Genomic DNA, 13,903 nt, shown 5'->3' with positions numbered 1-13,903 from the left:
CGACTAAGGTGCATCTAGTCAAGACTATGGTTTTTCCAGTGGTCATGTATGGATGTGACAGTTGGACTGTGAAGAAAGCTGAGCACCAAAGAATTGATGCTTTTGAACTGTGGTGTTGGAGAAGACTCTTGAGAGTCCCTTGGACTGCAAGGAGATCCAACCAGTCCATTCTGAAGGAGATCAGCCCTGGGATTTCTTTGGAAGGAATAATGCTGAAGCTGAAACTCCAGTGCTTTGGCCACCTCATGTGAAGACCTGACGCATTGGAAAAGACTCTCATGCTGGCAGGAGGAGAAGGGGACCACCGAGGATGAGATGGCTGGATGGCATCACGGACTCAATGGACCTGAGTCTGAGTGAACTCCGGGAGTTGGTGATGGACAGGGAGGCCTGGCATGCTGCGATTCATGGGGTTGCAAAGAGTCGGACACGACTGAGTGACTGAAATGAACTGAACTGAACTGAATGGGTGTCCTGGTAAAGAGGAAGGGTGGAGAGTAAATAGGATGAGGCAAGCCTTCTCAAAGTACTTTTTTTTTAAATTGATTTTAGAACTATGTGAATGTATCAATAATCATTCAGGGACTTCCCTGTTAGTCCAGTGCTTAAGAATCCGCTATGCAATGCAGGGGACGCAGGTTCAATACCTGGTCTGGGAACTGAGATCCCACATGCCTCAGGGTAACCAAGCCTATAGAGAGTCTGCAGGCTGCAACAAAGATCCCACATGCTACAACTAAGACCCAAGGCAGCCAAATAAATATTTTAAAATGACCCAATTTTAAAATTACTCATTCAAAAAACAATTTTTTTAACATATAAAGATTATTTACATAGGAATATTTCAAGCCAGGAAAGTAGAATTTGTTCTGAGGAAAATAAGTGATCAAATGCATTAACTAAAACTAATTTTGCTTGGCCTAATTAAATATATAAATTGAGACAGAATGATGACCATTTTATTTCATTTCATGAATGTTTCATTTCATGAATGTTTTATTTCATTTAAAATAGCATTTAAAAATGTATTCTTACCTGTATTTCATAATTTCAACTATGTCCTCAGCATCTTCTTTAGTTGCTTCCTCTCTCAATTCCAACCTTGCTCGTGCCTTTAAAAGAAAACAACCATCTTCAGATAACAAAAGATAAATATATTTAATGTTGAGCAGCTCGAGTATATCTAAGCTTATTTCATTTATTAATTTTACACAAAAACTTCTGTAGGGAGAGACTACAATATAAAAAGTCAGAATTTTAAAATATTATCAACAGCTTGAATTGACAATTATCACTAATTTTTAAATCAATTTTTATCTACTAACACACCTTTCTGAATGTTCATTCCAGAAGATTTGATTATGCCTTTCAGGAAATCATGCCTAACTATTAATTTGTTAAAACAACAAAGATGAGTTAATCAGATTCTAGAAGCAAAAAGCTCAAACTGTAACCCAGCTAACTTTAACTGCCAGAGTTCTCTTAGCATTCCATACTTGTGAAGAGAGATAATGCTGTTAGAAAAATAGGCACTTACAAACCCGTCATGTATCAAATCAAACACTGCTAAGATATTTGACACATTCCATCTTACCATATGCTCATTTTTGAATACCTAAATTCTTATTTAACCTAAGGAATCTTCAAACTTCAAGAGTTCCCTAAGTGTCATTAAAGAAAAAACCAAACCAAACCAACAAACAAAAAAACACTACATGGTATGTAACTGGTCCTGCTTTTAAAAAATGGCTAAACATTGCTTGATATGTTAAATGTACCACAACCTTCTTTTTACACCTTGCCTTGGGGCATGCAGGATCTTAGTTCCCCAACCAGGGATCAAACCAGTGCCCCCTGCATTGGGACCAGGGAGCTTTAACCACTGGACTGCCAGGGAAGTCCCATGACAACCTTTTATTTTTTCTATTTATATTTTATTGAAGGATAATTCAAAAAAGCAGAGACATTACTTTGCCAACAAAGGTCCATCTAATCAAGGCTATGGTTTTTCCAGTAGTCATGTATGGATGTAAGAGTTTGACTATAAAGAAAGCTGAGCACCAAAGAATTCATGCTTTTGAACTGTGGTATTGGAGAAGACTCTTGAGAGTCCCTTGGACTGCAAGGATATCCAACCAGTCCATCCTAACGGAGATCAGTTGTGAATATTCATTGGAAGGACTGATGTTGAAGCTGAAACTCCAATACTTTGGCCACCTGATGCAAAGAGCTGAGTCATCTGAAAGACCCTCATGCTGGGAAAGATTGAAGGCGGGAGGAGAAGGGGATGACAGAGGATGAGATGGTTGGATGGCATCACCAACTCAATGGGCATGAGTTTGAGTAAACTCCAGGAGTTGGTGATGGACAGGGAGGTCTGGTGTGCTGCAGTCCATGGGGTCACAAAGAGTCAAAGACACAACTGAGTGACGGAACTGAACTGAACTGAAGGATAACTGCTTTCTGGAATTTTGTTGCTTTCTGTCAAACCTCAACATGAATCAGCCATAGATATACATATATCCCCTTCCTTTTGCAACTCCCTCCTGTCTCCCTCCCCATCCTACCCCTCTAGGTTGATACAGAGCCCATGTTTGAGTTTCCTGAGCCATACAGCAAACTCCCATTGGCTACCTATTTTACATATGGTAAGTTTCCATGTTACTCTTTCCATTGATCTCAACCCCTCCTCCCTTCTCCTCATGTCCATAAGTATATTTTCTATGTCTGTTTTTCCACTGCTGCCCTGTAAATAAACTCTTTAGTACCATTTATCTAGATTCCGTATATACGCGTTCTGTTCAGTCGTTCAGTTGTGTCCAACTCTTTGCAACCCCATGGACCACAGCATGCCAGGCCACCCTGTCCATCACCAACTCCCAGAGTTCACCCAAACTCATGTCCATTGAGTCGGAGATGCCATCAAACATCTCATCTTCTGTCATCCCCTTCTCCTGCCTTCAATCTTTTCAATTGACTTTGGGGGTCTTTTCAATTGACTCAGCTCTTCGCATCAGGTGGCCAAAGTATTGGAGTTTCAGCTTCAACATCACTCCTTCCAATGAACACTCAGGATTGATCTCTTTTAGAATGGGACTGGTTGGATCTCCTTGCAGTCCAAGGGACTCTCAAGAGTCTTGTCCAACACCACAGTTCAAAAGCATCAATTCTTCAGCGCCTAGCCTTCTTTTTGTCCAACTCTCACATCCATATATGATTAATGGAAAGACTGTAGCTTTGATTAGACAGACCTTTGTTGGCAAAGTAACGTCTCTGCTTTTTAATATGCAGTCTCGGAACTTTCCAAGGAGTAAATGTCTTTTAATTTCATGGTTGCAGTCACCATCTACAGTGATTTTGGAGCCCCCAAAATAAAGTCAGCCACTGTTTATCCATCTAATTGCCATGAAGTGATGGGACCACATGCCATGACCTTAGTTTTCTGAATGTTGAGCTTTAAGACATCTTTTTCACTTTCCTTGTTCACTTTCATCAAGAGGCTCTTTAGTTCTTCTTCACTTTCTGCCACAAGGGTGGTGTCATCTGCATATCTGAGGTTATTGATATTTCTCCCAGCAATCTTGAATCCAGCTTGTGCTTCATCCAGTCCAGCATTTCTCATGATGTACTCTGCATATAAGTTAAACAAGCAGGATGGCAATATACAGCCTTGAGACACTCCTTTTCCTATTTGGAACCAGTCTGTTCCATGCCCAGTTCTAACTATTGCTTCCTGACCAGCATACAGATTTCACAGAGGCAGGTCAGGTGGTCTGGGATTCCCATCTCTTTCAGAATTTTCCAGTTTAAAATACAATATTTATCCTTCTCTTTCTGACTTACTTCACTCTGTATAATAGGTTCTAAGTTCATCCACCTCATTAGAACTGATTCAGATGTGTTCCTTTTTATGGGTGAGTAATATTCCATTGCGTATATGTACCAAAACTTCTTAATCCATTCATCTGTTGATGGACATCTAGGTTGCTTCCATGATCTAGCTATTGTAAACAGTGCTGCAATGAGTAATGGGATACATGTGTATTGTTCAATTTTGATTTCCTCAGAGTATACGAGAGAGGGCAATGGCACCCTACTCCAGTACTCTTGCCTGGAAAATCCCATGGACAGAGGAGCCTAGTAAGCTGTAGTCCATGGGGTCTCAAAGAGTTGGACATGACTGAGCGACTTCACTTTCACTTTTCACTTTCATGCATTGGAGAAGGAAATGGCAACCCACTCCAGTGTTGTTGCCTGGAGAATCCCAGGGACAAGGGAGCCTGGTGGGCTGCCATCTATGGGGTTGCATGGGGTCGGACACGACTGAAGCAACTTAGCAGCAGTAGCAGCAGCAGGGTATATGCTTAGGCATGGGATTGCTGGGTCATATGGTGGTTTTATCCATAGTTCTTTAAGGAATGTCCATACCATCTTCCATAGTGGCTATATCAATTTATATTCCTAATAACAGTCCAAGAACGTTCCTTTTTCTCCACACCTTCTCCAGCATTTATTGTTTTTAGACTTTTTTGATGATGGCCATTCTGACCAGTGTGAGGTGATATCACATTGTAGTTCTGATTTGCATTTTTCTAATAATGAGCGATGTTGGGCATCTTTTCATGTGTTTGTTAGCCATCTGTATGTATTCTTTGGAGAAATGTCTGTTTAGGTCTTTTTCCCACTTTTTGATTGGGTTGTTCGTTTTTCTGGTATTGAGTTGTATGAGCTGCTTGTATATTTTGGAAATTAATCCTTTGTCAGTTGTTTCATTTGCCGTGATTTTTCTCCCATTCTGAGGCTTGTCTTTTCACCCTGTTTATAGTTTCCTTTGCTATGCAAAAGCTTTTAAGTTTAACTGGGTCCTACTTTGTTACCTTTATTTTCAGTACTCTCAGAGGTGGGTCACGGAGGATCTTGCTTTATGTCATCAAGTGTTCTATGTTTTCCTCTAAGAGTTTTATAGTTTCTGGCCTTACATTTAGGTCTTTAATCCATTTTGAGTTTATCTTTGTGTATGGTGTTAGGAAGTGTTTTCATTTCATTCTTTTACATGTAGCTGTCCAGTTTTCCCAGCATTATTTACTGAAGAGGCTGTCTTTGCCTCCATTGTTAAAAATAAGGTACCCATAGGTGCATGGGTTTATTTCTGGGCTTTCTATCTTGTTCCATTGGTCTATATTTCTGTTTTTGTGCCAGAACAATCCTGTCTTGATGACTGTAGGTTTGTAGTATAATCTGAAGTCAGGAAGGTTGATTCCTCTTGTTCCATTCTTCTTTCTCAAGACTGCCCTGGCTATTTGGGGTCTTTTGTGTTTCCATATGAATTGGGAAATTTTTTGTTCAAGTTCTGTGAAAAATGCCATTGGTAATTTGATAGGGATGGCACTGCATCTATAGATTGTGTTTGGTAGTATAGTCATTTTCACAATATTGGTTCTTCCTACCCAGGAACATGGAATACCTCTAGATCTGTTTACGTCATCTTCGATTTCTTTCAGTAGTGTCTTATAACTTTCTGTGTACAGTTGTCTCCTTAGTAAGTTTATCCCTAGATATTTAATTCTTTTTGTTGCAATGGTGAATGGGATTGATTCCTTAATTGCTCTGATTTTTCATTGTTAGTATATAGAAACGCAAGTGATTTCTGTGTACTGATTTAGTATCCTGCAACTTTGCTAAATTCACTGATTAGCTCTAGTAATTTTCTGATACTATTTTTAGGGTTTTCTAAGTACAGTGTCATGTCATCTGCAAACAGTGAGAGCTTTACTTCTGTTCTGGTCTGGATTCCTTTTATTTATTTTTCTTCTCTGATTGCTGTAGCTAGGACTTCCAGAACTATGTTGAATAACAGTGGTGAAAGTGGACACCCTTTTCTTGTTCCTGATCTTAGGGGTAATGCTTTCAGTTTTTCACCACTGAGAATAATGTTGGCTGTAGGCTTATCATATATGGCCGTTACTGTGTTGAGGTAGGTTCCTTCTATGCCCATTTTTTGAAGAGTTTTAATTATAAATGGGTGCTGAATTTTGTCAAAGGTTTTTTCTGCATCTATTGAGATGATCATATGGTTTACTGCATTTATTGATTTGCATTGATTGAAGAATCCTTGCATCCCTGCAATAAACCCAACTTGATCGTAGTGTATAAGTTTTGATGTGTTGCTGAATTCTGTTTGCTAAAATTTTGTTAAGGATTTTTACATCTGTTTTCATTAGTGATAGTGGCCTGTATGTTTCTTTTTTGGTATTGTCTTTGTCTGGTTTTGGTATCAGAATGATGGCGGCCTTATGCAATGAGTTTGGAAGTGTTCCTTCCTCTGCAATTTTATTGAAAGAATTTTAGAAGAATAGGCATTAGCTCTTCTCTAAGTGTTTGATAGAATTCTCCTGTGAAGCCGTCTCATCCTTGGCTTTTGTTTTTTTGGGAGATGTTTGATCACAGCTTCAATTTTCAGTGCTTGTAATTGGGTTATTCATAATTTCTATTTCTTCCTTGTTCAGTCTTGAAGACTGAACTTTTCTAAGAATCTGTCCATTTCTTCCAGGTTATCCATTTTATTGCCATATAGTTGTTCATAATAGTCTCTTATAATCCTTTGTATTTCTGCATTGACTGTTCTAACCTCTCCTTTTTCATTTCTAATTTTGTTGATTTGATTCTTTGTTTTTTCTTGATGTGGCTCACTAAAGGCTTGTCAATTTTATGTATCTCCACAAAGAACTAGCTTTTAGTTTTATTAATATTTACTATTGTTTCTTTCATTTCTTTTTCATTTATTTCTGCTCTGATCTTTATGATTTCTTCTACTAATTTTGAGGGCTTTTTTGTTCTTTTGCCAATTGTTTTAGGTGTGAAGTTAGGTTGTCTATTTTTCTTGTTTCTTGTGGGAGGATTGTATTGCTATAAACTTCCCTCTTAGAATTGCCTTTGCTGCATCCCATAGGTTTCGAGTTCCATGACCTTTAAAATTTTTATCTACCCATTTCTAATGTTACCCAGTAGGAAGAAAAGCAAATAATTACACAGAAAATTTAAGAGAAATCTTATAACCCTCTACCCCCTTTTTAAGCCAAAAGAGCAAGAACTTAAAATAAATGAACCTCTGTTAGACGAATCAAAGATTCCAGCTGCCTAGTAGTGATTGGTGAGCTACTTAACCGCTGGCTCTGTTTCCGGAGCTCAAGGTAAAAATCCTGGAGAATTTGAGCAGCTTCTGTGGATAGCCTTGGATAGACATACTGCCGAGAGTAGCCAATGTACTTTCTCAATAACTGGTGGGGAATTGGATCTATTGTTTCTCCAGGAACCACCTAAAACATGATTTTTTAAAAAGGCCCAAGATTACAAGGATATGTAGCAAATAAAATCTTTCTGCTAAAATAACTTGTTTAAATAAATATAATATTCTAAAACATTCTAATACTTAAATATTATATTCTCCAAATAAACCAAACTCTGCAGTTCTAGCTCTTGGTCTAGCTGACTTAGATTATCTCAACTGAACTTTATACAAACTCTAATATTATAATATAAAAGGTGTTTGCTAAGAAAGTTTACATACTGCTGCTCTACAACAAGCAACACACTGAACTCTGACTTTCAAACAAAACTGAACCAAATTATTAAAGAGAAGAAACTTACCTTTAGTCTTTCTGATAGTGGCTTATCAGAAACCACTTCAAGTATAGAAGTATTTGAATCCTGACTATTCATACGAGCTACTGTGGCACTGCTAACAGCTCTCTGTTTTCCAGCCCTTATTGCAATCACATGTTCAGAGAGTAAATGATCATGATCTTCATTTGGAGTGTCTAACAGGATAAAGACCAGATCAAATCTGGATAGTAGGGCACTCCCCATTCTAAAGGTATGAAAGAAAGAAGAAACAGTGATTGGAATTAAACAGAAAACCTAGAAAGCTGTTTATTCACTTCTTTACTAATCAAGTTCCATGGAGAACTTAAAAAATGAAGCTTTAGGTTAAGGAAACAAGCAATAGCTTCTGGATTCAATGTGCCCACCAATTCCAGAGACATACCAGGTCACATGTACACAGGCTTATATGCACCCACATGTTGAGGATGCCTTTTCTCACACCATCAAAACCACTAAATTCTTCTCTATGTTCTATATGACTTCTGATGATTTAGGATCATTGAAATTACAAGCTAGAATGCTTTGTGATACACTGAAGATTATCTGGTTGAGAAATTCTTAATCTTTTACATTTTTGTCTCACCAAAACACTGAGTCTCTCAAAGCACCTATGCCCATTTAGAAGCAAAAACACCACTTTTTATTAAATATGCCTATTAGTCATTATAGTAAAAGTGCTGTGTTCTACTTAATCATTTTTGAATCTACCAATCATATAACTCCTTTATTTGAGACCAACAAACTGAAATTCAGAATGATTACAGACTCTGACTACCATTCTAGTGGTAGACTAGACTCTGACTACCATTCTAAAACCAGAATCTAAGTCTCCTGGATCCTTGTTCAATAGGATCTTTCTGATCTTTCCAATCTAGGACTTTGTCATTTTACTAAGAAACACTAGTAAGATGGCTTTTTTTGGTGCTGGTAGTACAGAAATACCCAGAATCTCAAAGTAAAATTGTGTATTTTACTATGTACCATTTCTACAATTCCCAGGCAGTCCAGTGGTTAAGACTCCACCCTGCCAATACAGGGGTGAGGGTTCGATCTCTGGTCAGGGATCTAGTAAGATCCAACATGTAGCCAAAAGATTTTTTAAAAAAGAAAAAAAAGTAGCTATTAATAAATATTAGGAAATTAGCATTTTGTTTCTCACTAGAATTTTTAAAGTTCTAAATTTTCATCTGAGGCATCCTTTTTGTCTTTTTTCACTCATGCATCACTTGAGTCTATTTTCCCCTTCCCAAACATTTTGTCCAACCTGTACAGGACAAATTAGAAGAAGCAAATTAGAAGCATACATACAAATTAGAAGCATACTCACATAAAGATATAAACACTGGTTTTGGAAAAAAGTAGGATCACATCACATATACAAATAAGCAGATAACATGCTCTTGTCACTTAACAGTAAAGCACAGACATATTCCTTATCAGAGTATATGCAAAGCTACTTTCATTCTTCTAATTGCTGCTTTCCACAGTATAGTCTTACTATATAGTTCAACTACTTCCCTATCAATGAGCATTTCATTTCCAGTTTTTGATGGTGATAAACAATGCTGTAAAATCCACCCTGTCAACATATCTGTGTGTATTCTTGTGCCTGTTTCTGTGAATATAACTCCTAAAAGAAATGGCTGGAACAAACAAAGTACATTTAAAATAGTGATAAACATGCCAAGCTGTCCTTCAAAATCCCAACTATGTATGTGAGACCCCATTTCCCCACCCTATTGACAATAATGATTAATATTTAAAATGTCTGTCAATCTAGTAGATGTCAATAGCACTTCATTGCTTTAATGGAGTGTTCTAACACATTTGTGTACATTTATTGGAAAGTTGCAACTTCTGTAAAATATCCATATATATGTCCACAGTTATCTTTATCTTTTGTATATCTATAGGGATTCAATATATTAAAGTATAAATATTTGAAGAGACTTACTTTAAATTCTCAGAAACTGTTTTGGCTTTATTGTAGTGTCCTCCAACTGGATTTGCAGCAGCAATGATGGAAGTTCTTGCAGGGAGGCTACAAACCATGCCAGCCTTAGCAAGACTAATACTTTGCTGTTCCATGGCTTCTAACAAGGCTTGATGTTGATTCCCCATTTTATCAAATTCATCTATTCCACAGATACCTGCAACCACAGTAAAATAATTCAGACAAAAATTTTTCCTTTGGTCAAGTTTCAAACCTAACAGGAAAGAAATTATTCCACAATAAAGCATATTTCCAAAAGTTTCCAACAGGTAAAATTATGAAGTGTCAAACAATACAAAATTTGTACTTGATTTACAGCAAATAAAATATCGGTCTTATTTAACTGTTATTTAATTAGCATTTTCCACAGGCAAAGCACTACATGTGAGGGTTACAAAAATGAAGATATGAGAATAACCCTCAAAAAGCTTAAAGAGTTAAATCTGAACAGATGAGATTAAGTATATACACATTCAAGATAGTGTATTTTAACAACTATAATAGATATGCATCATCATATGAATTTTCTAGGGGTGGAGTGGGATTAAAAGAGGAAGGGGAATCTGGAAAGGTTTCAAGAAAAAGGTGCTATATGAGCTGGGTCTTTTGGGAACAGTGGGCAGCATGATTTGGGAAGGAACACATGGGTCTAAAGTCAGAAGACTAGAGTGCAGGTCTCAGCAATACCAGGTGTTGACTATAAAACCGTACAGTTAATTGTACACTCAAACTCTTTAAATATGAAGACCCACCACTGAATGAAGCCATTTTATGTGCGAGATGTATTTTATATTAATCCACAGGTTATTGGAAGCCCTCTAACATTATCTTGTAATATTTTTCCTCTCCTCCTCTTCATACCATGATAAATTGGTGGTCATGCCCCAAGGGCTTTGCTATGGTTAAACCTCTGTATACCTACTCTATGACGAGTCAGCGCAGACCTCTCTGGAACTGATGGTATTATTGGAAATTCTCGAGATTACTAGTATAGTTCCTCAGAGGTGGGGACAGGGTAGGAAAAAGTCAAACTACCTCTTTGCCACTTTTCAAAGTTTAAAGCAGGAGTTGGCAAACTTTTCCTATGAACTGGCAGATGAAATTTTGATGTTTTTGTGGGCCACATACAGTCTTGTCACATATTCTTGAGTTTTTTGTTTGTTCTTTACAGTCCTTTAAAATAGCTTGTGCCGACACACCACAACTACTGAAACCCACATACCCTGTGCTCTGCAACAAGAGAAGCCACCGCAATGAGAAGCCCTCACACCACAACTAAAATGTAGCCCCTGCTTGCGGCAACTAGAGAAAGCCCTCAGGAGGCAATGAAGACCCAATGTCGTCAAACAAAAAAAAAAACGAAAAGTAAAAAAAGATTAAAAAAAATAAAATAGCTTGTGGACTACACTAAAACAGGCTGAAAGTGGGTTGATCTGTGGACTAAAGTTTGCCAGTCCCTGGTTTTAAAGCATAAAGTTTAAATTATGAACGTTTTAAGCTGTTGCTAGTTTGTCTACAATTGATATATCTTGTTGCTTGTTTTCAAACAATTTTTTGGTCATTTCATCAGATATTGAAGAAGGGAAATATAAAACAGCTCTATTTCTCATTTTTTCCCCTGAAAGCCTTCAGTAAAGATTTTAGTAGGATCCTATTTATTATTTGGTAGGATTATATTTGTTTCTAGAATCTGGTCTCTGTTGACTAATATTCTTTTGTATTTTAACAGTTATATATATTTTTACCATGATATTTTTACCATCATAATGCTTGGCTTATCTACATAGATTTGAAAGAGATGGCCATGGAATTTTAACACTGCATCTTAAATCCCATTAGCGATCTGCACAGCTAAACATTGTACCACCTTCAAATTCTTTTTAATGGAAGATCTAACAGTTTAACAAAGTGTGAAAGTGTTAGTTGCTCAGTTGTCTGACTCTTTGCAACCCTGTAGACTGTAGCCCGCCATGCTCTTCTGTCCATGGCATTTCTAGGAAAAATACTGGAGTGGGTTGCTATTTCCTTCTCCAGGAGGTCTTCCTGATCCAGGGATCAAACCTAGGTATCCTGCATTGCAGATACATTCTTTACCGTCTGAGTAGCCTCTTCCTGTTTATTTTCTTTACCTGCTAACTTAGTAAAAATACTGTCACTTCTAATGAGCTATACAATAACCAGGGAAATGTTTTAGAATTTATGAATTCATCAAATATTTACTAAATGCTTTTTATAAGAGGTGGCAAGAATACACAAAAGAATTATACAAAAAGGTCTTAATAACCTGGATAACCATGATGGTATTATCACTCACCTAGAGCCAGACATCCTGGAGTGTGAAGTCAAGCAGCCCTGAGAAAGAATTACTAAAAACAAAGCTAGTGGAGTTGATGGAATTCCAGTTGAGCTGTTTCAAAGCCTAAAAGATGATGCTGTTAAAGTGCTACACTCAATATGCCAGCAAATTTGGAAATCTCATCAGTGGCCACAGGGCTGGAAAAAGGTCAGTTTTCATTCCAACCCCAAAGAAGGTCAATGCCAAAGAATGTTCAAACTATCGTACAATTGCCTTCATTTCACTTGGTAGTAAGGTTATGCTCAAAATCCTTCAAACTAGCCTTTAGCAGTACATAAACTGAGAACTTCCAGATGTACAAGCTGGATTTAGAAAAGGCAGAGGAACCAGAGATCAAATTGTCAATATTCTTGGACCATGGAAAAAGCAAGAGAGTTCCAGAAAAACATTTATTTCTGCTTAATTGACTTAGCTAAAGCCTTTGATTGTGTGGATTACAACAAAATGTGGAAGATTCTTAAAGAGATGGGAATATCAGACCAAATTACCTGTCTCCTAAGAAACCGGTATGCACGTCAAGAAGCAACAGTTAGAACCAAACACAGAACAAAAAATTGGTTCAAAACTGGGAAAGGAGTACAACAAGACGGTACACTATCACCCTGCTTATTTAACTTATATGCAGAGTACAGAATGTGAAATGCCAGGCTGGATGATTCACAAGCTGGAATCAAGATTACTGGGAGAAATATCAACAACCTCAAGATATGTGGATGATGCCACTCCAGTGACAGAAAGTAGAAAGGAACTAAAGAGCTTCCTGATGAGGGTGAAAGAGGAGAGTGAAAAAGCCAGCTTAACTCAAGATTCAAAAAACTAAGATCATGGCATCTGGTCCCATCACTTCATGGCAAATGGGAGAAAAAGTAGAAGCAGTGACAGATTTTAGGGCTTCCCTAATGGCTCAGATAGTAAAGAACCTGCTTGCCAATGCAGGAGACCTAAGAGACATGGGTTCAATCTCTGGGTCTCGAAGATCCCTGGAGGAGGAAGTGGCAACCCACTCTAGTACTCTTGCATGGAGAATCCCATGGACAGAGGAGCCTGGCAGGCTACAGTCCATGGGGTCCCTAATAGTCAGACCCAAATGAGCTACTAACACACACACACACACACACACACACACACACACTGACAGATTTTATTTTCTTGGGCTCCAAAGTCACTGCAGACTGTAACTGCAGCCATGAAATTAAAAGATGCTTGCTCCCTAGAAGGAAAGCTATGACAAACCTAGACAGTGTATTAAAAAGCAAAGACATCACTTTGCCAACAAAGGTTTGTATAGTCAAAGCTATTGTTTTTCCAGTAGTCATGTACAGATGTGAGAGCTGGAACATAGAGAAAGCTGAATGCCAAAGAATTGATACTTTCAAACTGTGGTGCTAGAGAAGATTCTTGAGAGTCCCTTGGACTGCAAGGAGATCAAACCAGCCAATCCTAAAGGAAATCAGTCCTGAATATTCATTGGAAGCACTGTTGCTGAAGCTCCAATACTCTGGCCACCTAATGCAAAGAGCTGATGCTGGGATTGAAGGCAGGAGAATGAGTGGCAGAGGACAAGGTGGTTAGATAGCATCACCAATTCAGTGGACATGAATTTAAGCAAACTCCTGGAGACAGTGGAAGACAGAGGAGCCTGGCGTGCTGCAGTCCATAGGGTAGAAAATAATTGGACATGACTTATCGACTAAACAACAACACTATATTCTAGGCATGTGGATATAACACTGCAAAGACAAAATTCTCTGTCCTTGCTGTGAAGGTTACATTCTGTTCAGTGTTGGAGGCAGACAACAAAAAAAAGTAAACCATATGGTATATGAGTAGGTAAAAAGTGCTCTCGCAAGAGACGTAGAGTAGGATAAGGAGAACAGGGTCAGTGAGGGTGG

At 38.0% G+C, this 13,903-nt stretch overlaps 1 protein-coding gene across 5 annotated transcripts in view; it reads right to left on the bottom strand.

Moving 5' to 3' along the window:
* The window catches only part of MCM8 (minichromosome maintenance 8 homologous recombination repair factor), a 57,364-nt gene that overhangs the window by 15,100 nt on the left and 28,361 nt on the right, over positions 1–13,903 (bottom strand). For 4 of the 5 annotated variants that reach the window (XM_069547945.1, XM_069547946.1, XM_069547948.1 and 1 more), the window contains exons 14-17: positions 9,617–9,812; positions 7,648–7,867; positions 7,107–7,316; positions 1,036–1,112 (exon numbers count right to left, since the gene is read on the bottom strand). In XM_069547945.1, coding sequence (XP_069404046.1) covers positions 1,036–1,112; positions 7,107–7,316; positions 7,648–7,867; positions 9,617–9,812 — 703 coding nt within the window. The remainder of the gene's footprint in view (positions 1–1,035; positions 1,113–7,106; positions 7,317–7,647; positions 7,868–9,616; positions 9,813–13,903) is intronic. The other variant, XM_069547949.1, reaches the window with a different exon arrangement.

Source organism: Ovis canadensis, chromosome 13, assembly GCF_042477335.2.
Source record: "Ovis canadensis isolate MfBH-ARS-UI-01 breed Bighorn chromosome 13, ARS-UI_OviCan_v2, whole genome shotgun sequence".
NCBI lineage: Eukaryota > Metazoa > Chordata > Mammalia > Artiodactyla > Bovidae > Ovis > Ovis canadensis.
This window is presented reverse-complemented; position numbering and strand designations above follow the sequence as displayed.